Genomic DNA, 23,210 nt, shown 5'->3' with positions numbered 1-23,210 from the left:
CATGATTAAGCCAGTGACTATAAGTCCCCCACTCTAACTTCAATCAGAGCTAGAAAGACCAGTTGTCTTTTCATTTGTTTTTTGAATACTAGGATTTTCATAAGAGTTAACAGATAATTAAAGGGGTTTCATCTCTAAATAAAAAAATGCCAAAGCCCCTGAACTAGATACTCTAATATTACTTCCAGATGTAATAATCCATGAGCACAACACCAAAGTTATGTAGAGATCTTTTGTAAGAGCATTCAAAACAACTGCAAATATTGGTAATAAGACAAACTGATGCTTTTAAAAACCAGTGTTTGATTTTCAAGAAACAAGTAAATATTCTGTTACACCTTCATCTTTATGATCTCATTTTTGCCACTCAGAGACATTATTATAAACTTTGCCTTTCACATCTCCAGACTCCTCTTTTTAGCCAATCTCAGACATTCATAATTTAATGGGAAAACACTCGATTCTCAGACCTTTAGAAAATGCCATAAGGCCCTACAGTAAACATGTATAGTCCTATTCTTAAATGTAAGATATACTTACCAATGGTCAGGAAATCTGATCGATACTGACAAGTCATTCCAAAGCCAAAATCTCGCCAAAAGCCAGAATCCTTTTTGTGAACCTTTGGTTAAAAAAAAGAAATTCAATTTAATCCCTCAAGACCTAGGTTTCAATCAACAATGAAAAAAATTAAGATACTTTCCAAATAATAATTTTTCCTATCACTTATGTGACTGAAAATGGATCACATGCATTTATATTATTAAATCCTTACAAAACCAACAAAAAAACAGTACTCTACATGAGCAAAGGATTCTTGCCATATTTAATTTACCCGAATTCAAGCCCTTACAAGGTGCAAGCTGAAGTTACTAGTAAACAGTATGGTGCCTGAGCTCAAAGGAGCTTACATTCTATTCTGGGAGGGTAACAGTTGCACAAACACATACTGTAATACAATATAATTACTTCTACACAAATCTTATTTGGTGCCTACTCAGCATTTATTCCTTGCCCCTCTCCTGACTGTACACACTTTTGCTCTGGTAATTCTCTGGCCTCATGTAGCCCATGAGCTTCAGGGAAGCTCCTTCCACCTGCAGCTTCAGACTGGGCCACGACTACTCTTTACCAGTGGCACACTGTCACCCCACTAATTGCAGGAATTGGTTCACTAACAGGAATCAGACAAAATTCAGGACAACATGGCAAAAGAAGAGGGTTGTTGGGAACTCTGGAAGACAAAGCCCCTTCGTTCCTCCGAGAGAGCTACTAGAAAAGACGCTTGCTTTTTTTGAACGGTATAGGGCAGGAGTCAGCAAACTACAGCCTCCAGGCTAAATCTGGCCTGCTGCCTGTTTCTGAAAATAATTTCGTCGGAATAGAGCCACACTCATTTGTTTACAAACTGTCTATGCATATTTTCATGGTACAGTGGCATAGCTGAGTAGTTGCAATAGGAATTTAACTGTATGGTCCGGAAAGCCCAAGATATTTTCTACATGGCTCTTTACAGAGTAAGTTTGACAACGCCTCAAAAGTAGGGGTTCAAGCCTAACAGGCTTGAACTGCTGCACTCCTTCTCTATCACATGGGAGACCAGTTTTAAAATGAAGCTGTCACCACTAAAGTCCAAGCAGAGAAAGAAAAAGAAAAGCAAGGCTTTGATGATATAGAGCCCCCAGAATCAAGTAAACGTTGAACCTCGATAAACCTTCTTTATTTTATTCATGCATTCAACAAGTATTTGAATCCATTAGACACAGTACTAGGAGCTGGGACACAGCAGTATGAATAGAGCAGTATGAATAGACTCTGCCATCACAGAGCTCTGTTTTGATGGAAAGATAGCAAATAAATCTATATCTCAGGTGGTAACACATGCTAGGAAGAAAAATGCAGTAGGACAATGGGAGAACATGAGAGAGAGAAAGCCTATTTTGCCATAAGGGGCTTCTCTGAGGAGATAATGTTTGAGCAGGGACTGTAATGAAATACTGAAGTGAGCTGTGCAAATATCTAAAGGAGATCATTCCAGGTAAAGAGGGTAACATGTACAATGGCTCGGAGGCAGTAAGTGAATGACTAAGGCAAGAGTAGAGAAAACAAGGGCAAGAGCAGAAGAATGAGGCCCTGAAGACAAGAAAGGGCTATTAACATTTTAAAAAGATAATTGGTATTACAGATTTTTGTATGTATATGGTAATGATCCATAAGAGGCAAATGTTAGGATAGGAGACAGTGAAGGATGGCGGGGATGGGAGTCCTTGTTTAGTCATGAGGGATAAGCTCTAGTTCAACAGAAAAGGACAGGCTAGGCTTACGAGGGGTCACAGGGAATTTGTCCACTGGGAATGGGGAGAGGCTGAGAGATCTCATGACAGAGTAAAGAAGAATGTCTGACCACTCCTCTAAGTGAAAAATGAAGCAAGATATTTGAAGAGGGAGGAGTGGTGAGGAGTGCTGGGAGGCACGAGAAGGACAGTGTGGCTGGCTTGGAGGACAGACAGCAGGTAGACTATGGTCAGGAGCAGAACGTTAGGGCAGCCATGGAACCCTGAGGCCTATGGTCATATATTTAAAGCAATGGCCCTATAGTGGGGCTGTTTCTTGCCCTCCACATTCACTGCTCAGGGGCCTGGGTGAGAGTTGCCCTTAACCAGGCTGGGGTTTTAAGAGAAAACATTGGGAGGAGGGATGAAGGAGGTGAGTATAGCAAGAAGGCTATGGATAATGACTGACTATGGAGTCTGAGTTGGGTAAGGAGAGATGTAAGGATGCGGACATGAGGAGGATGACAGAAAAGAAAGATCTCATCCAACGTGCAGGGTTCTGAAACAGCTTTCTAGAAGAAATGAAGTTGGAGCTGGGATCTGAGAGAGAAGCAGGAGTTAGCCAAGTGAAAGTTGCAGACAAAAGAACAGGTTGTGCAAAGATCCAGAGATGGGAGAGAGCACTGTGGGTGAAGGATGGTGGGACCACATTAGAGACAGAAGTAGAAGTGACCACAAATCTAGGCCAGGGCTCAGCAAACGTCTGCAACACAATGGGCAGTAAATATTTTGGGCTCCGCAGAACACAGAGTCTGTCACAACTATTCAACTTTGCCACTGTAGTGTGAAAGCTGTCATTGACAATAAGTAACCAAATGAGCACGCTGTGTTCCAATAAACTTTATTTATGGCCACTGAAATTTGTATTTCATATTATTTTCATCTGCCATGAAGTATTATTTCAAAAATATTTTTCAACCACTCTTCACCCCTGGGCCAGAGAAAATTAGGCAGCAGGTATTTTGGGCAGCAGGTTGTAGACTGCTGACCCCTGGTTTAAGGGATCCACAGACGTCATCAGAAAGAATGGGGTACCTGGTCACACGTTTTGGCTTTTTCCTAATGGCAATGGAAATTTCCCTGAAGAGTCAGGGCAGAAGGAGTAACGGGATCAGATGACATTTTTGAAAGATCACTCTGGTTACAGTGTAGAGAAGAGATATAAAAGGGGACAAGAAGGGAGGCTGGTTAAAGAGGCACCAGTTATAATCTAGGAATGGGAAGCCTAGTTTTAGACTATCATGGTATGTTCAGAAAGAAAAAATTGCATGGAGGTAAAAAAGATTGAGTACAAAAACTGACAAGTTAGCAAGTGACTAAATGGGCAGGAGTAAGGGTGAGAGGGAAGGATCAACCAAGAGTGACAGCAGGCTGCTGTCCTGAACAATGGTAGTACCATCCCCCAAGAGTGGGGGCACTAGGGAAAGGGCCAGCCCAGAGCAGAACAATGCAGAGCTGGGTTCTGGATATAATGAATGCGAGTGATCTGTAAGCCACATGGGAATTACTGCTTATCTATAGAGGAGGCAAATCTTGAGGGGAGTGAGGAGAGTCTGAAAAAGCTGCTGTGTGGAATAGGAGAACTGGCTGGAAACAGAACAAGGCAGCAACTGAGGATTCAGCTTAAGTTGGAGCTAATACGTGAGGTATGCATTTTCCTTCTTGCCTTTTTTTTTTTTTTTTTGCAGGAGAGGGGCTTCTTCCCCTTCTAGAATGTAAAGCTCCTAGACAGCAGGAATTTTTGTTGATTTTGATCACTGCCATATCTGTAGCACCTAGAACAACATGTGGCACATGGTAGGCTCTCAATAAACATTGGTTAAATGAATAAACAAATTTATACAGGCATAATTTCTGTGGCAAAACCAGGCTCTAATATTCTTATCTCCTTAGTCAAAACAAAAGTATTACAACAAAACACTCACTTTGACATTTCTACTCCATGACAATTCTGATTTTACAAATATTATGACTTCCTTTATAACTTAACTTCTTTTAAAAATCTCCAGTTATCAGATTCGGGGGAAGAAGTCATTGGTTTTGTTTGATTTTTAAACCACCACATTTCCACTGTCAATAATCCCTGGTTATTAATATTTTATTTTTATCTGTCCCTCTCCTAAGCATGTGGGGGACATAGCTATCCACGTTATAACCTATATCTCTAGCCCTCAGTGCCTCACAGGCTGCCAGGTTCAAGAATCCATGTGGCAACCTGACACCTCCCCTTGAGGGTCTAATCGACCAACATGTTCAGGTTGACCTCTTGATCTCTCCTCTTGCCATTCTTGTCTTTTTCCTACTCCTCACATCTTGTCCACCAGCAAGTTCTGTCAGCCAAGTCACACCCAAACCGTTCTCCACAATCACCATCCTTACTCAAGCCACAGTCACCTCCCTGGTCCGCTGCAAAAGCCCAACTGGCTCTTTGCAACAGGAGCCACATACAATCCATTCTCCATAGAATCAAAACCCTCCCAAGGCTTTCTATCACACTTAGCCTAAACTCCTTAGTGCCAACAAGCTCTACGTGACTGGCTCAGCTTTGTGCCCTACTGCCCACTGTGCTCCAGCCGCCTTAGGAAACCCACTAGTGTCTCCTTCTGCCTGCAACTGCTTTTCCCCAGTAAGGGTAGCAGGTTCCTTCTTGTTACTTGGATGGCCTCTCCTACAGCCCAATCTCAGAAAGGTCTTTCTGACCAAGCACACCACAGAAACCACCTAATCACTCTTCACAACTCAGCTTATTTTAATGATCTGTATGGTATTTATTAATTGACTTTATCTTCCATCTCTTCCTATCAGAATAAATATTCCTGTGAATGGTAACCATGTCTATATGGTTCCAGGTGCTGGGGGTTCCAGCGGTGAATAATGGCTGGTATAGCATGAGCCCTACTGGATGAATTAATATAACAGAGGCAGTTTGTGCATTGGGTAAGAGTGGAGACACACAGCCCAGCCTTCTGGCCCCAACCCTGCCAGGCCTGTGGGCAGGCACTCAATCACCATACAGCTGCGTCCTTGTCTGTAAAACAGGGGTAAAAATAGCACCTACTTCAGAGGTTGTAAGAAGGATTAAATGAGTTAACATGTATGAAAAACAGAACAGTACCTTACACAGAGAAAAGGGTACATAAAAAAATAGCCATCATTAACATTAAAGGATCATCTAAGAAAGATACACCATTTCCCGTTTTTTAAAAATTTTATTTTGATGTAATCTCTACACCCAACGTGGGTCTTGAACTCATGATCCTGAGACCAAGAGTCACATGCTCCTCTGACTGAGCCAGCCGGGCACCCCCATTCCCCACTTTTTAAACTTTGTATTTTCCGCTACATTTACACTGCTGTATATATCTACATTTCATGAACATTTTCCTTTAGGTACATATTCACCACTGTAGGTACTATAATTCATTATTTTATCATTAGAGTTTTACTTGCTTTCAATGTTGTCAATATTATTATGTGAATTGCTACTCCAGAGCTCTGCTTCCTCAGGAGAGAATCCTGGGAGTGGAGATTACTGGATCAGAGAGATGAACCTGTTTGAAAACTCCTGGCCCAGGGAGCTTGCCTGCATTCCTACACCACCTGCAGGGATGGGAGACTTCCATCCTGCCGGCCTCGCTTGCATGGCTGTTTTAAACAGTGATTTCACAGCAGCAAAAAAGTTTCGCACTGCTGTTTTATTCTTCGTAAGTTTACTATTTAAATATGTTTATTGTGAATTATTACCAACTGTCTTTTAATCATTTTTTTCTATTGGTATATTTCCTACTTACTTTGAATATTAAGGAGATAATATTACACATTAAGGAGAGCAAGCTTTTGTCTTCCTTTAAGTGGGGAGACTGAAGTTTAGAAAGGGTAACTTGCAAAGGTTACAAAGGAGCGAAGCTAGAGCTTGAAGTGGAAGCACTTAAACTTATCTTTCTGCATAACATCTAGAATGAACCTACATTCAAACTATTCTTCTCTCACATCTTCCCAAACCAGACAAGAATATTAGTATGCTTTTATATTTCTCTTCACCCTCATATGTTGACTCCATTTGGCACTTTTTTTATCAAGTAATTTTTTTATAAATAATTTTTTTTTTGTTTTGGAGTAATTTTACGTTTATAGAAAAGTTGCAAAGCAGCAGAGAGTTCTCATATACTTCTCATCTAATTCTAACTTCCCCTAAATGTTATTATCTTACATTGTTGTGGTACATTTATAAAAACTAAGAAATCAACACTGGTACATTACTATTAACTAAATTTGAGACTTTTGTTTGGATTCCACCAGTTTTTCCTTCAATGTCCTTTTTCTGTTCCAGGATCCAGTCTAAGGCACCAAACTGCATTTATCTGTTATGTCTCCTTGGTCTCCTGAGAACCTGTCATAGTTTCTTAGTTTTGTTTTTAACGACCTTGACACTTTTAAGTTTATTTTTTTTAGTAACCTCTACACCCAACGTGAACCTCGAACTCATGACCCCGAGATCAAGAATCATCTGCTCCTCTGAGCCAGCCAGGCACTCCTGATCTTGACAACTTTGAGGAGTACTGGTCAAGTATTTTGTAGAATACTGGTTTTGTCTGATGCTTCTCATGATTAGGGTTTTGGAGGGAAGGCCACAGAAGTGAAATGGCCTTCTTGCTACATCATATCAGGGGTGCATAACAACCCTGGTAATGTTAGCCTTCATCACTTAGGGCTTAAGGTGGTGTCTACCAGGTTTCTCCCCTGAAAAGTTAGTTTTTCTCTTTCCATACTTGATTCTTTAGAAATGAGTCACCTAGCTCCACCTACTGGAAAAGAAAATACCTACATAAATTATTTGGAATTCTGTAAGAAGACTGATCTCTTTTCCCTCATCTACTCTTATTTTATCTAAAGAGCTTGTCTACCCATTGATTATTGTTTATCTACTTACTCATTTATTAATTTTTAAAATGTTTTTTATTTTTTTTGATGAGAGAGCGAGAGAACAGGGGAGGGGCAGAGAGAGAAGGAGACAGCATCTGAAGCGGGCTCCAGGCTCTGAGCTGCCAGCACAGAGCCTGATGCAGGGCTCGAACCCACAAACCGCGAGATCATGACCTGAGCCGAAGTCGGACGCTTAACCGACTGAGCCACCTAGGCGCACCTCCACTATGTATTTATACCAGTATGGGCTCAAGGATATTTATTTTATGCTTGGGGTTGCAATCCAGGACTATGTTATTTATCTTGTGCTCAAATTGTTCAGCTTTGCCATTGAGAGTTCTTCCAGGCTCCTGTGTCCCTTTGACAGACCCTCACCTCACCCTTTTGTTGTTTGAGTACTTCCTTACTTTCTGGACCTTCAGGCTCCTTAATTTCCTGTCCCAGCACTAAGATCTGGAAGCCTGGTATGCTTGTTACTCTTGGGGTATCACTGCTTCTAGGTCTTCTCAGGGGATAGAGCTAGGTAATACTTGTAAGCATGTACTGTTTGACTTTTAAATCCCCAATTGTTATTCATTTCTTTTTTATTATGTGTTTCATCAACAACTGTTTAAACAAAAGTTTTACTGGGGTTTTGTTGTTGTTGACTACTGTTACATTCTCAGATCTTCTTTCATACAGGCTCATTTCTCATTCTGCTGAAGAGGTCTGTAAGAAGTAAACCAAGTCCCTGAATGTTCAACAATGTCTATTTTGCTCTCAGATCAAATATGAATTCCAGAATTAAAGTTGTTTCTCTCAGAATGTTCAAGGTATTGTTTGATTGTCTTCTAGCACCAATATTATCAAAATGAAGGTGAATGCCAATCTGATTTTTACTCCTTTGTAGACAAGCTGGGGTTTGCTATTTTTGGTGTCTCTAAAAGCTATCAGGATTGTCCCTTCATTGTTCTCAAATGCCAGAAGACTTGTCTTTCCTTGGCTCTTTGAAGTTTTCTTCTATTTCCTCCTCTGTTTTCTCTTTTTTCTCCCTTCTGGAACTCCTATTCAATCAACAATTTCGGGAGCTCCTTGACTGATCCCTCATGTCTCAGTTTTTCTCTCACATCATCTCTCTTGGTCTTTGTGTGCCCAGATGGCTTGTCTTCTAGTTTACAAATTTGTTTCAACTGTGACCATTCCACTATTCAGCCCATTTAGTGAGTTTTAGATTTTCGTAATTTCCCAATTCTGACCTTTTTAGCACCAAATCTGGCTTTATGAATTTAAAGTTTTCTCTTCCTAAACACATATTTATCTTAAAGTTGTTTTCATTCTGTATTCATATTCTCATGTGTTACCTTTTCTGTTTTTCTGTTGGTTTGGCTACTCCTGGTTAACCGCTACTGATTTTTGTTTCAAAAGTCACTGTTCAAAAACCCTTGGCTGTTAGCTGTGAGTAGAGGGGCTTATCTCCAGTAATAGTGGAAGAGGGGCAAATGTGCCAAGAGTAGCTCATCTTCAGAGCCTGGGGCTTCCTATCCACCCTGCAACTCAATATTCCCCAAACCCTGCTCTGCCTCTCTTGCTCCAGAACTACCTACCCTGCTGCAGGCTACAGTCCAATGCCTAGGATGCCTGTTGCTGAGCACACGGCCAGAGAATACATACTTCACTACTCTCTGCCTTCTATGAGCTCAGAGGATGCAGAGCAGCCCCATCTTGTGTTCTCCTGAACACGTTCCAGATTCTTCTCTCCACTACTGATCCTATGCCAACTACTGCCATCTTACAGAAATTTCTCAAAATATGGATCTACAAGTGGCACTTCTCTCATTTTGCAGTGCTAATATACCTTTTTGTTTTTAGTAATTCACTTTTACAAAGAATTTAGGGTGTCAGATAAGGCAAATGTGGGTGCTTGGTTTGTCATTTTGATCCCATCTGTTTCTATATTCCTCAGTAACACTGGCCTACAGATAAGGTACAGGGTATGTGTATATAAACGCCTTGCCAGGTGTTCCTCTGAAGAGAATGTTGGCTTCATAAAATTTATTAAGTAGATCATATGGTACTAACTGTTCTTTTTTGGAAAAACTCACCAGTAAAACATTATACCTATGCACCTGCAGGATAATTTTTTGATAACTGTTCTAATTTTTTAAGTGGTTCTTAGTCTTTTCAGAGCTTCCATCTTTTTTATTCATAAAGCACTAACAAAAACTTTGCTCATGTTAATAGTTTATAAATGCTCAAATCTTTTATCTAGATTTTTTTTAAACTTACCATATAAAAATGATTTCTCTCAATGTTTTCTTATTCTAATTTCCAATGATGTGTTTTTCTGTTTACCCCAAATCTGTCCACGTTGATTAAAATATTTTTTTTAGCATGGGGCGCCTGGGTGGCTCAGTTGGTTAAGCGTCCGACTTTGGCTCAAGTCATGATCTCACGGTTCGTGGGTTCAAACCCTGCACTGGGCTCTGTGCTGACAGCCTAGAGTCTGGAGCCTGCTTTGGATTCTGTGTCTCCCTCTCTCTGTTCCTCCCCTGCTCACATTCTGTCTCTCTCAAAAATAAATAAAACTTAAAAAAAAAATAGAAAAAAAAATTTTTTTGCACATAAAGATTAAGGTCCTATATATTAGTGAAACTATTATTTTTGGTTCATTAATTTCTGCCTTTATCTTTCTTTCCTCAGAGTTATTTTTCATTTTTTAACATCTTAATTGACTTCTTAGTTTGTTTCCATTTTTATTTAGTATTAACAATAAAAGATTAGGCTAAGTGCAATATAGTATCCTGGTCTGGAACCTAGAACAGAAAAAGGATGTTAGTAGAAGAAGTAATGAAATCCTAATCTATAGTGTAGTTAGCAGTACTTACCAATGTTAAGTTCTAATTGTGATCATCACTTATATAGATATTAACCTTAGGGAAACCGGGTGAAGTATAGGAAGGCTCTATATTATCTTTCAAACTTTTCTGTGAATCTAAATTATTCCAACATAGAAGTTTATTAAAAAAAAAAAGTATATTAACTCTATCAAGAACTAGAAGTTCTAATATGTGGCATTTCCACACCATGACTTTCTATGTAATTGCCCACAGAATATTATTCCTTCTTATTTAGTTTTAATTTCTAGTTAATAAGGTTTCTTTTAATTAAAAAAAATTGTTTTTTTACTATTTACTTATTTCTGAGAGAGAGACAGAGTGCCAGCAGAGGAGGAGCAGAGAGAGAGAGAGGGAGACACAGAATCCAAAGCAGGCTCCAGGCTCTAGGCTGTCAGCACAGAGCCCAATGCGGAACTCAAACCCACAAACCATGATATCATGACCTGAGCTGAAGTTGGATGCTTAACCAACTGAGCCACCCAGGCGCCCTTAGTTAATAAGGTTTTTAAACTTAAAATTTATTTTTATTTATTTTTTTTATTAAAAAAATTTTAATATTTTTGAGAGAGAGAGCGAGAGAGAGCGAGCATGAGTTGGGGAGGGGCAAAGAGAGAGGGAGACACAGAAACTGAAGCAGGCTGAACCATCCAGGCATCCCTAAAATTTATTTAGTATTACTGAAAATATGTTGGCAGAAATGACTAAAATTTTCATATTCTAGAACACTGTTTTCTCTGTGTCCTAAATTTTTCTTTCCCCCTCTAGAATAGTACTTAATTCTAAAGCCATAAACGTGAAACCATCTTATCGTGGGGGGTGTAAAAGAGACAATGAAAATATGTTTATAATAACTACAGTTTTTTATGGAAACTTTCTTTTCTACTTGTGAAACAAATATAAAGGAATCTAGCAAGATCTTTGTGGCCTTTCCTGACAGTGAATCTTACCAGCTGCTGCTCCACAGGCGGTGGTACATCCTGACTGGCATAAACAATGGCAGGGTTGTAAAGACTGAACACCACAGGGTAAAACACCTTCTTACCTATAAATTAAATTATATGATTACATCACACAAAGAAGTCCTAAAATGAAAAGACTCATCAGTACTGCATTATCAACATTTTATTAAAGTCTTTCTTCAGTCATATGACTTTATCAATATTGTATTTTATCAATTTTCAGGCTACCAAACATCATGCTAGATTTGATGAAATAATGACTTAGATTTGACGAAATAATGATGACACATCAGTAGGCCAGGCTATGAAATTATAAGCTAAAATAGACTAAAGGGTGTTCTACACATTTATTCTCTTTGATTTTAGAAAGATACACAAAGGTGTTCTCTCAGCTATTCATTAGGTAAGCCATTTATTACTCATCATTTCATCTAATTAGTGGGGATAGATGTAGGTTAACCTTTGACAATCACCAAGAACTTAGAAACTTCTGTTAAAGCCATCCTTCAAAACAAATCATAGAAACAGTAAATCCAAAGAATATTATACAGTGAACAGATATGTACAGAATTAAAATATAGAACTGTAGATGGATATGAATAAGATTTGTAAAAGCTGGGAAGAGTTAAAATTACCTGATCTAATAGCTGCTGCAGAAGCCTTTGTCATTAGTATTCAAATTGATAGCACTAAAGGGAAGCTAAAGACTAGCCCATCCTCCCCCCAATAAAGACTGGCCTCAGTCAGTTGTGATAATATGAAGTGCTCAGTAACTATCAAGTACCTGTGGCAATGTGGTAGGCTTTTTATTGCAAGATCCCAACTAGATGCTCATCTCACTTTTGTTAAAACTCACTTAGGAATGGGGAGGTCAATTCTCAGAGGCCAATCTATTTCTAGACATAAAAATATATCTTTCACGTTGAGCAAACATGTTTCCTTCTACTTCCACATTGTGAACTTCATGCTGACTGGTGTCACAAAAGTAAACCTAACCCTCATTTATTCACTAGGTTCTCAAAGAGTTCCTGACAATCATCCCTCATGAAAATAATAAGAAAGTAATAATTTTCATGATATGAACAGTTCTACAAAAAAAATTTACTATGAGATTTTTTAGTACAGAAAACTTCCTTTTCACATTTAAAATAAGATTTGGGGGTGCCCAGGGATGCCTGGGTGGCTCAGTGGGTTAAGAGTCCTTCTCACAGTTCATGAATTCAAGCCCCACATCAGGCTCTGTGGTGACAGCTCAGAGCCTGGAGCCTGCTTCAAATTCCATGTCTCCCTCTCTCTCTGCCCCTCCCCCGCTCGCACTCTGTCTTTCAAAAATAAACAAGCATTAAAAAAAAAATTTGGGGGTGCCTGGGTAGCTCAGTTGTTTGAGTGTCCAACTCTTGATTTCGGCTCAGGTCATGATCCCAGGGTCATGGATTGAGCCCTGTGTTGGGCTCCATGTGAAGCCTGCTTAAGATTCATTCTCTCTCTCTCTCTCTCTCTCTCTCTCTCTCTTCTCCGCCTCTCTCCCCTGCTCGCGTGCTTTCTCTCTCTCTCTCTCAAAAAAAAAAACAACAAAAAAAAGATTTGCTTTATAAAAATGTCATCTGCCCATACATTTTCAAAAAATATCTACAACATAGGCAAAGAATAGTAAATCATCTAAATCGTCCCCATACACACAGCAAGGACACCAAGTACCATCTGTATCTGGACCTGCACGTGTGTCTTTGTGTTGGCACCACCTGCCTGAGGCACAGTGCTACTGACTCTCACACATCTCCACATTGTCTGCTTGGCTCTTTTTCTGAGAAGCGCTGCTTCCTCCTTGTCAATTTTAAGGCCTTTGCTTATCTGGATTCAATTGTTGGCAACAGAATTTGGCCGTAAGAGAAGAAGGGTATGAACTTCAGAAGGGCAAATTTTCACTTTTCTACTTAATATTCCAGTTAAAGTATGCCTAATATACCTTTAAGAAAACATAATCAACTTGATTCCAAATGAGGGACATGCTGACACTGCGCTAAATTTCTACACTCAGTTCATCTACCAACATGTTACGCACCTGGCTCAGCATTTAACCGGCAGCTGTTAAGGAATTCGGCTGAGAAATATATATCAACATCACAGAAAAACATCAAGACCTCTCCCTTGTCCCAAGCTTGGGCACCCACATTTAGTCCTTGTCCACGATTAAATTCTTCATTCAATGGGATCAAAGTATAATTGTGAAAATTAGACTCACTAGGAGGAAAACATATACAACAAAGGATAAGTCCCATTTAAAGCTTAACAACTCTCTTCTTTCAACACAACTTACGCAATATGTTTTACACTCTAGATATTTTTTTACTTTGGTTCTACATTCATACAGGGAAAGGAAATCTTCAGCTTCACATGTATGATCATCATCAGAGACAGATACTCACTAAATGCCCATATTTGAGGCAATGTGCTGGTGGTGTGAGCTTAAAAACTGTCGAGGGGCCACTGACCTTCAGGATGTTAAAAACTTATTGGGCAGATAAGAAACATACACATGGAAAAATGGTCATTAATATTTGGTAATAAATAATGCATTCCATGTAAATGGTACATGCAAAGAGTACTCTTGCTCTAGAGTTTTTCAGATCTTTGCTCACACGTCTCCTTATCAGAGGAGTCCCCCTCACACCATATGTGAAGTTGCTCTGACTTCCCTCTCTTTCTTCAATATTTACCGCCCTGCCTGGCTTTGCTTTACTCAGGACCACCAGACATGTTTATTCGTGTGTCTTCCCACACTGGAATATAAACTCCATGAGAGCAGGGACTTTGTTTTGTTTGTTACTATGGATACAGTGCACCTCCTCAAAGAGTAGGAGATCAATAAATATTTGCTGAATGAATGAATGAATGAACAGCAGTTCTGAGAAAAAAGATTGCTTTTGTCTGAGAGTAGTTAGAGATGATGTTAGAAGCAGAATTTAACTTATGCCTTGATTAAAATCCTGAATTCAGTAGTGCGTTTAGAGGTTATTCCAATTAATTATTCTCAAAGGTAAAGAGATGAGAGTAGAAAGCATTTTAGACAACAGGGATCAGACAAATCAGATTGGAACAAAGGGATCCTAAAATGGGAACAATGAGAGAAGACCAGAAAAGGGTCAGACTGAGGAGTGAGTGCCTTCTGTGAGAAGTTAAAGGACCTGGTCAGTGTCCTTGAGGCAAGGAGGAGTTTTTCTGCCAGGGCCGTGGTTCTCACAATGAAGTCCCCACACCCACAGCATTAGCCTCCCTGGGAAAGTATTAGAAACCCTTCCTGGGTGGGTCTGGGCTACACCCCAGACCTCTGAATCAGATACTAGGGGTGACAATGAGCATCTGTGTCTCTCTTGAGACAGATCACTCCAGGTCGCTCTGATGTTAAAGTTGGGAGAAGTGCTGTGCTAGGGTACAGCTGGCTCAAAAAAGGGACATTTTAGGAAGATAATTCTTATAACAGTATAGAATGGGGAATGGAGAGATGGAAGCAAAGGCTCAAATAGTGTATGGCATGGACTCCACACGCTCTGAATGCCCACAATGTCCTCCTCATGGGATACAAATCTCTCCTTTCTTTTGGGAAAACTGCTGATTACCACCTCACACTCCCAGCACCCAGCAGAGGAACTAATCATAGAACACCCCAACCACAGTAACTTCCTAGGGGCGGGGACCAGACTCAAGCTGGGCCAGTCACAATACCCCCACCCCTCATGAGTGGGCAAAACTCCTTCCCTGGGCTTTTCTCAACTGGATCTGGGAGAAAGCTCTTTCCTCTCTGATGGCAAAGCTGAGAAGATGTGAGCCCAAAGCCGCCAACAGCCATATACCTCACATGTGGAAGAAGCCAATCTGCAATAGGAGAATGAAATCAACATGCAGAGAAAAACAGACAAGAAGATAACAAGAGAATTTTCATGGTATTCAAGTCTCTGGTTCCAGTCCCTAAGACATCAAAGCTGTTTTGTTTTTTTCCCCCAAATTTGGTAATAATCCCCTTAGTTTGGGAGCTATCCAAAATTCTTTCATAACATTCCCAGTTTCCTTAAGTATTCCCTAAGTTTAAGATAGGTTTCCATCATGTGCCACAGAGGAGTCTTGATTAAAGCAGGGACAACTTCAGTAATACCAATAGAAGTGCTTGGCACTTAGTAGGTGACCTGAAAATGGTAAGCAGGGAAGAAATGAAGGGAGGGGAAACCTGGGTTAGGTGGTGGCAGCAGCAAGAAAGAACAAAGAGGTCCTGTGTAGTAAGCAAGAACTTATTAGAGGTAAAGAATGAGTGACTTATTAGAGGTAAAGAATGAGTGAAAGATGCTAGCTCTCAGACATTAAGCCCAGGGGATCATGAGAATGGTCTTAGTCCGAACTGAAAGAGGGCCATCGGGAGAAGAATAGCTAGTGTGAAGTAGGAGACAATGCTTGTTTTTTATTCATGTGCTGTTGAGAGTCCCTTTGGGGTAGGGACTCCAAGTCCTTCCTCTGCGCCCGTCCTACTCCAACCACCCCAGTCAGACTCCCAAGCGGTGTACCTGGAACATAGTCGGTAGGATTCAATGAATGTTAGTTGAACGGTTCGAGAGGAATGGCCGGCCAAATCTGGACTCTTAGGGAATGGCCACAACTAGCAGAAAGGTAAAGAAGCAAGTAAAAGGATACAGAGTTGGCAGCGGACAAGACAATCAACCTAATACCTTACACAGTAATACATTTATATTTACAAAATATTTACATTTTACAAACATCAGAGGAAAGTGTCAAGAAGGAACTACTGGGTGGTTAGGCATCAAATATAAAAAAGCGATCAAAGAGGATAACAGAAAAGTTTGAATTTGGCAGCTAGGTCATAACTTTGGGCCCATAACTTAGAGATGAAAAGGCAGAAGAGCTGTAGAATTAATAATGGAGTATTAAGGAATTACAAATTCATTCATTCAAACCTCTGAGTACCTACTATGTGCCAGGTACTGTATGAGTTGCCTAATTAGAGAATTACTGTTCTATGAGGTTTAGCCAGAAAGGACAGAAACCTACTAGTAGCTGATGAGTATTATAGAGTCGGGTGGTGGTGTCTTAATGACAGGGGAGACCTAAGCATCATTTGCAGGACAAGAAGAATGAACTTGGGGAAATGGAAGGAAAGAAAAGGTGACAAGTGAGAGAAAGCTCAGGAGATAATATTAAAGTGAAGGGATTAGATTTAGAAAAAGGAGAAGAGTCCAACACAAGGGAAGGAAGAAGTAATAAATGGAGGCAAATAAATAGAAGGTAGGTGGGCCACAGAGTGAGAGGGCCCAGATCATGCTAGGCTATCTGTCAAGAGGGCAGGGAAGACATATTATTTAGAGTTGCGTGAGTGAATTGAGGGGTGAAATGAGGAACTTATTATCACCACGACTCATGTGCCCAGCCAACTTTTAAATAGCAGCTATTTAAAATTAACTAATTAAATATCTGAAATTCTCATTCTTCTAATGTTACATATCAAGGACTTCAATGTGGACATGGCTCACCAACCTTGTGACAGATTCTAGGATAGACTTGACTTTAGACAGTCCTTCTTTACCAAAATACACCACTGTGAGATGAATTCTCTTGTCCTGATGAATACACACATCCCTAACAGAATTGAAAAATAAAGTTCATTCAAGAAAATATATAAGGCACTATTCATTCAGAAAGCCATCACATGAAGCCTTAACAAAATGAATGAGGCATTACTCATTTAGAATGAAACTGCAGAAACTTTAAGTAAATACAAAAGCGGCAATATCGTTGAATTATTAAAGAAGTCACAGCAAACGCATAACAACATATGCACATGAATATAACCCTTTGAGGCCCATAGAAGTTGCCATATTTCAAAATCTTTTTGAAACATTTGCTTTGGTATTGCCTTCAGAAGCAAATACAAGCTATTCAAGGAAAGAAGTCTAATCAGTTCATAAACAAATAAATATTCAAGTTGTTGGTCAAGAGTTATTTTGTCTTCAGACTGGCTAATTCCAGAAATTATACCTATCATTAAGGAATAAATATTTGCCATGACTGATGTTACTTACTGTAAAGAATAATGTAGCATCTGAAAGCAATTCCAAGAATGGCAGTAAAAAATGCTTTAGGAAATCAGATCTCAAGTGAGCTATTCCAAACAGGTAAAACTCATTTGGAAGAATGATTTCTATATATTTTGCTACAGAACAGCATTAACTAATTTTTAAGTCCAATGATTTCAAAATGAGAATAAAGATGGGATTATAAAGCATTAAAACTAGCATATTAAAATATTAAAAACATGGCAAAGGTTAAATTAAAACAAAAAAGCAAACTTTCCCCAGCTAGCTACCCTAATAACATACTTACTAATTTTTTTTAACACTTTAGCATTTTAAAATATCCAAATTTAATGACAAAAAAGTTTTTAAAAATTATTAAACTCTCTGCTTCTCAAGATGGAATAACTGTCTCCCATTTTTAGTTGAATGTTTGTATTTCCGAAATTCATTTCAATTTTAAAATTCAAATTTACTCAAGGGAATCTTCTGGGGAAATAGCATTGTCCTATATCGTGATTGTGAAGGCAATTATGAGCGTATAGATTTGTCAAAACTCATGAAACTTCTACTTAAAATATGTGCGTTTTATTTATGTAATTTATACCTTAATAAAGTTATTTTTAAAGATTCAACTTGCCCTAAAGTGAATTCACACACAATTATAAAGGTCATCAAATGTAGTTTCTAATAGTTGTCACTCTCAATTTATTTCAAAGTTCAAACTGTCAATAACACACTATATTATACATGCTTAAAAAAAAAGAATAGCAAAAATTAAAATTCCCAAAGCCTACAAAATTACTCTATAATTCTAAGTAATCATACTCAATGAAGATGAATTAAGTAAATCTGCATGAAATGTGATTTTTTACAAGTGCTTAGTCAAATCATGACACCCTGAGAGTTACCTGAAGTTCTGCATAAACTGCGCAAAGGCTTCAGTTCTTTCAGCAAGTGGCACAATGATATTAATAATTGATCTAGTAATGTCAATCATCTCGCTCTTCACTTTCATGAGAGGTCCAAAAGGGCGGAAGAGGGTCACATGTCTATATTCCATAAGGTCTGCTTTCTTAAAAAAGAGTTCATACTGTGTGCCCTTATCTCTCTCGGTGCGATAATAACCTAAAGGAAAGAGTTAGGGATAAAGATGTCTCTATGTCAAAGTTTACAAATTCAATGTGAATACTGATTTTACTCAAAGATCAACAGTACAACAGTAGACTGAAGGGTTTTTAATCATTTTGTGAAAATATTTACCCCATTGTACAGTTGTAAACAATTCTTTCTTTAAAAGGAGACGTTAAAAAAAAATGTTCACTGCTCTATTATTATTCAATCCATAAATATGCTTCAAGTCACAACTGCCCCTTTTTACATATAACTTTTTTTAAATAGTAGAGCCTATCAACATAGTAATCTTATGATAAAAATAAATTACTTCTAGCACTATTAAATTCTAGACTTGAGAGTCAAAACTTCTATTGCTCAGTTCGATTCAATGAAAATAAATGGAATACCTTCGTGTCATTCATTGGTAGTACAAAGAGGGCTATGTGGTCCTGGTTTTGAGAAAGGGTTAGTCTAGTGAGGGAGACAAAAATAAGTAAAAACAATACAGTGATATATACCTTACTCTACACACACACACAAATCTCTCTCTTTCTCTCTCTCTCTGAAGAGAGTGAAGTCAAAGAAAAATTAGTACAGATTTAAACATGGTGTTGTGAGATGCCTCCAGGAGAAAAGTCTGGAAGTCTATCGGGCAATCTGATTTTTAAGTGTGACATTCAAGAGAGAGGTAAGACCTATAGATGTGTGAGTCAGCCAATATCTGGGAATAAAACAATGAACAAGATAGACCAATTCCACTCCCTCCTGAGGCTTACAGTCTAAGAGGAACTACAAATTAGGAAATGGGCAATGCCAAATACTGTGATAAGTGCTATGAGAGGAGACATGGGTAGAGGTAACAGGAGGACACAGGAAGCACTGATATCTTAGACTTGTAGGTTGGAGATGACTTCTGAGTGAAGTGACATCTAAGTTAAAGTCTGGAAGAGGAATAGGAGTTACTCAATCATTAGTAATTTATTTATTTATTTATTTATTTATTTATTTATTTTTTGGCAAGAGGAGTAGCAGAGTGGAGGAAAAGTGGGGAAAAAAATATGTTCCATACAGAGAAAACTCCTGTCAGTGAAAGATTCCAAAGAGTTATAAGATAAGCAGAGGTTGTAGAATATAAAACTGACATAGCTTCCTTTCTTTTAGGCAAATGTGAAGACATTTTGCATTTTAGTGAGTTATTTCCTCAGCGGCTTTCAATTCTGCCATAAACTACAAATATGGTGAAAAGACAAAAAACTGAGCTTGCAGAAAAATTAGAAGAGTTTTGAGAGAAACAACCCATCCAAAATTGCAGTAAGTGAGAGCAGAAAAAAAGAAGTGACTACAATGAAAAGATAGCTGCAATGCCACAGAAAAGCACAAGCCCTCCAAAGGTCTCAAGGTGCTACCATATTGTAGTATAGCAGGTACTATCCATGATGATTCAGGGTCAAAGAAACTACATACGGTATACTGTTCACAGAATCAAGCAAAGAGAACTTTTTTTTTTTTTTTTAGTTTTTTAATGTTTTTATTTTTGAGACAGAGAGAGACAGAGCATGAGCAGGGGAGGGGCAGAGAGAGAGGGAGACACAGAATCCAAAGCAGGCTCCAGGCTCCGAGATGTCAGCAGAGAGCCCGATGCGGGGCTCAAACTCACAGACTGTGAGATCATGACCTAAGCTGAAGTCGGATGCTCAACCGACTGAGCCACCCAGGCGCCCCAAGAGAACTTTTAAGAAAGATTTATATCCAAAATGGTTTTTAAGTTTGTAATTAAACATCTAGCAGGAGATATAAAGTTGGAAATGGGTAGGAATCTGTAATTATTCCTGTTTCTATCCATCAGCAAATGTCTTAAATTTATAGAAGTGTTCCTCAACTTTTGAGTCATACCCCATTTTGGTATGTATAAATGCCATCCCCTCTCTGCAGTCTGTATTAGCAAAACAGGTTATTTCTTTACTTTTCCAAAAGCCAAATATGCTTTTCAAAATTATGTATGCCTCCTTGATGTTCTGACATGTGCTTCTCTTCCTCCTAAAATACAGAATAACTACCAATCTACTAAATTAGGGTTTTTTTCTTGTCTTTACCAAATAGTTTTCAAATCATTAACCTTAGTTCATACATTTAAAAAAATATAAAAAGGAGTATCAAGACCAGATAAGAGAGGAATGCAAATACATACATGTACACACATAGCCCTAAGAGCCCTTTATCTTGACTAGTACTCTTCTACATAATCTTAGAAATATTCTATTTCCCTGGTCCTTATTCTTTTATTATGATCACAATATAACTTTTTTTAAAAAGCCACTTCAGGACACCTGGGTGGCTCAGTTGGTTAAGCATTCAACTCTTGGTTTTGGCTCAGGTCATGATCTCAGGGTTTGTGAGACTGAGTCCCACGTCAGGCTCTGTACTGACAGAATCCCTCCTTGGGATTCTCTCTCCCTCTCTCTCTGCCCCTCCCTCCACTCACTCCCTGTCTCTCAAAAATAAATAAATAAACTTAAAAAAAAGCCACTTCAAATTCTTGGTGGAATGAAGTAGGTAAAAAATTAAATGTTTCACTACTGTAGATAATGACTTATATTTCCAACATAGAATAATAGGATTTTGTCATACGAACAACTATGTATGAGCACATTTTTCACATTACCTTCTATGAAGTCATTTTCATTAAATATCATTTTCTCTCCAAGGGGACTGTCCTCCTCTTCCTGTTCATCATCTTCATCAGGATTATTAATAACCTCTAAGCCAGCTTCAATAACTTCTACCAATTCATCTCGCTTGTCTTTTCTAACTGGCTTTTCCTCAGGATGGCGAGTGAGACCCATTTCCAACTGGAATACTTTCATTAAGGTAAAACTTTCAAAAGGAATGACTCCATACTCACTAGGTAATTTGGCTCCTATGCTAACTTCAGCTTTGTCAATTTGGGAATGAAGAAACTCTAAAAGATCACTAGGTGTTTGTTCTTTGTTGCCTTGATAGCCTATGCCATTAGCCCCTACATTCTTTCTCTCTTGCAATGATCTCATCTTCTCACTCATTTCTTGTAATTCTTGTTTTAGTTGGGCAATTTGGCGTTTCAGACTGGTAGCCCTGGTTTGATAATGTTCTTCTTGCTCCTGTAGGAGGGCCTGGTAATACTCTTTACCATAGTTTTCCCCAATAACACCAGGAAGAGGTGCATTTCCATCAGTCTGGGGGGCGCATTCCAGAAGGTATAAAAATAATACCAAACTGCAGAGTAAAGCAAGACCCAACAGCAGCCAGTGGGTCCGGGTCTGAAGAATCAATCCTCTTCTAGGCATTCTTATTCATGTGGACTTGCCTAATGAGGTAAGTTCTTTGGTTGTTCATTCCTTTAGAAAAAGGTTATCACAAATTAAAAACAAAATCAGGATTTCCATTAAAGGTACCAAAATGAACTCTGCTATAGCTTAAAAACTTTCTTCCGTCAGCAGTGAAGGCTGCTTGCAGAAATGAAAAATAGTGCATACTTCCTGTATTGTTACCATGACATCCAGAATAAAGAAATCTGATCTACAGAATCAGATAAAATTCCATTATATGTGTGGTGATTTTTCTGAAAGAAACAGATCAGAATCAATCAGAATTTTGTTTCCTTAAACATATCAAATTGTTGGTAGTTTCAGTAAACTTAGCTATGTGACTACTATATGTAGAACACCATAAGAAGTGCTAATAACAATGTAGAATATTCAGTAAATGCTGGGAGAAAGGATTAAGAAAAATACCTTATATAACACTAAAATGCTATATGTAATACTTTTAACCAGAATGTCTACACATCCATAACCTGAATAAATCAAAGAAACATTAAAATTATGTTTAGCATAGTTATTGTTACATAGACACTAATGTTTCTAATTACTTGAAAATTATATAATTTATAACTTTATTAACATAATATTTAGATTAATACCCCATTTCCCACCTAGAGCATATCACCATTTGGGAACTGAGTTTCCATAAATTGTTTCTGTTATGTTGATAATGGCTTACTAGAGAGATATATTTTCTTCCAGTTTATTCAGTTCAAGCATTCTGTTTTATTAAATTTCAATGGATGAACTCAACCAATATTAAAGCCTTAAAATTAAGTGAGGGGTGGAGGGGAGGGACAATTCCAAAAGGTCACAGACATCTGGAAAACACATTAAGAAATATTTTTACATCCAAAGTCCTCCCATAGAGTATTTGGACATTAGATCACATAATTCTTTCCACTGTATTACACAGCAACAGATTTCCTACAAGTCTGGAAAGGTTTAGAGTCTATTTTAAAAACAACAACAACAACAACAACAACAAAAACTCAAACCACAAAACAAAACAGAACGACCATTTTAATGTTTACCTATGAGGAAAAAAATTCAGAAACAATTTATAAATTTACAAAATCACATGCTCTGTTCATACCACAACCAGTTGTGTGAGATCTGTATTTCTATTTAAACTAAAGATTCTTCATTCTATAAATAGAGAAGGTTAAATTTAGGAGACTGGAGGCAGGGGAGGTCCCTGCTGCAGAGAGAACTTTTATTTTAACAAAGTATTTGTCAAGAAGGATATGTGATACTCCAGCAGACTTTTTTTTTTTTATTTTTTTTTAACGTTTTATTTATTTTTGAGACACAGAGAGACAGAGCATGAACAGGGGAGGGGCAGAGAGAGAGGGAGACACAGAATCAGAAGCAGGAACCAGACTCTGAGCCTTCAGCCCAGAGCCCGATGCGGGGCTCGAACTCACGGACCGCGAGATCGTGACCTGAGCTGAAGTCGGACGTTTAACCGACTGAGCCACCCAGGCGCCCCTCCAGCAGACTTTTTATAAAGATGGTTTCTACGGGTGCGGCAGACCCTATGGAAGATCACCAGGGAACATCAGCCCTA

At 38.6% G+C, this 23,210-nt stretch overlaps 1 protein-coding gene across 16 annotated transcripts in view; it reads right to left on the bottom strand.

Annotated features, from left to right (window-relative positions):
- CSGALNACT2 (chondroitin sulfate N-acetylgalactosaminyltransferase 2) overlaps positions 1–23,210 on the bottom strand; it is a 70,822-nt gene that overhangs the window by 31,623 nt on the left and 15,989 nt on the right. For 7 of the 16 annotated variants that reach the window (XM_081790500.1, XM_081790494.1, XM_081790496.1 and 4 more), the window contains exons 2-7: positions 20,944–21,879; positions 18,077–18,293; positions 16,630–16,731; positions 13,154–13,332; positions 11,080–11,174; positions 541–622 (exon numbers count right to left, since the gene is read on the bottom strand). In XM_081790500.1, the coding sequence (XP_081646626.1) occupies positions 541–622; positions 11,080–11,174; positions 13,154–13,332; positions 16,630–16,731; positions 18,077–18,293; positions 20,944–21,604 (1,336 nt within the window). In that variant the 5' untranslated portion in view covers positions 21,605–21,879. Of the gene's footprint in view, positions 1–540; positions 623–11,077; positions 11,175–13,153; positions 13,333–13,366; positions 14,965–15,644; positions 15,737–16,629; positions 16,732–18,076; positions 18,294–20,943; positions 21,880–23,210 lie in introns of those variants that run through there. The other 9 variants (XM_081790501.1, XM_060642095.3, XM_060642094.3 and 6 more) reach the window with 8 other exon arrangements.

Source organism: Panthera onca, chromosome D2 (genome assembly GCF_046562875.1).
Source record: "Panthera onca isolate mPanOnc1 chromosome D2, mPanOnc1 haplotype 2, whole genome shotgun sequence".
Lineage (NCBI taxonomy): Eukaryota > Metazoa > Chordata > Mammalia > Carnivora > Felidae > Panthera > Panthera onca.
This window is presented reverse-complemented; position numbering and strand designations above follow the sequence as displayed.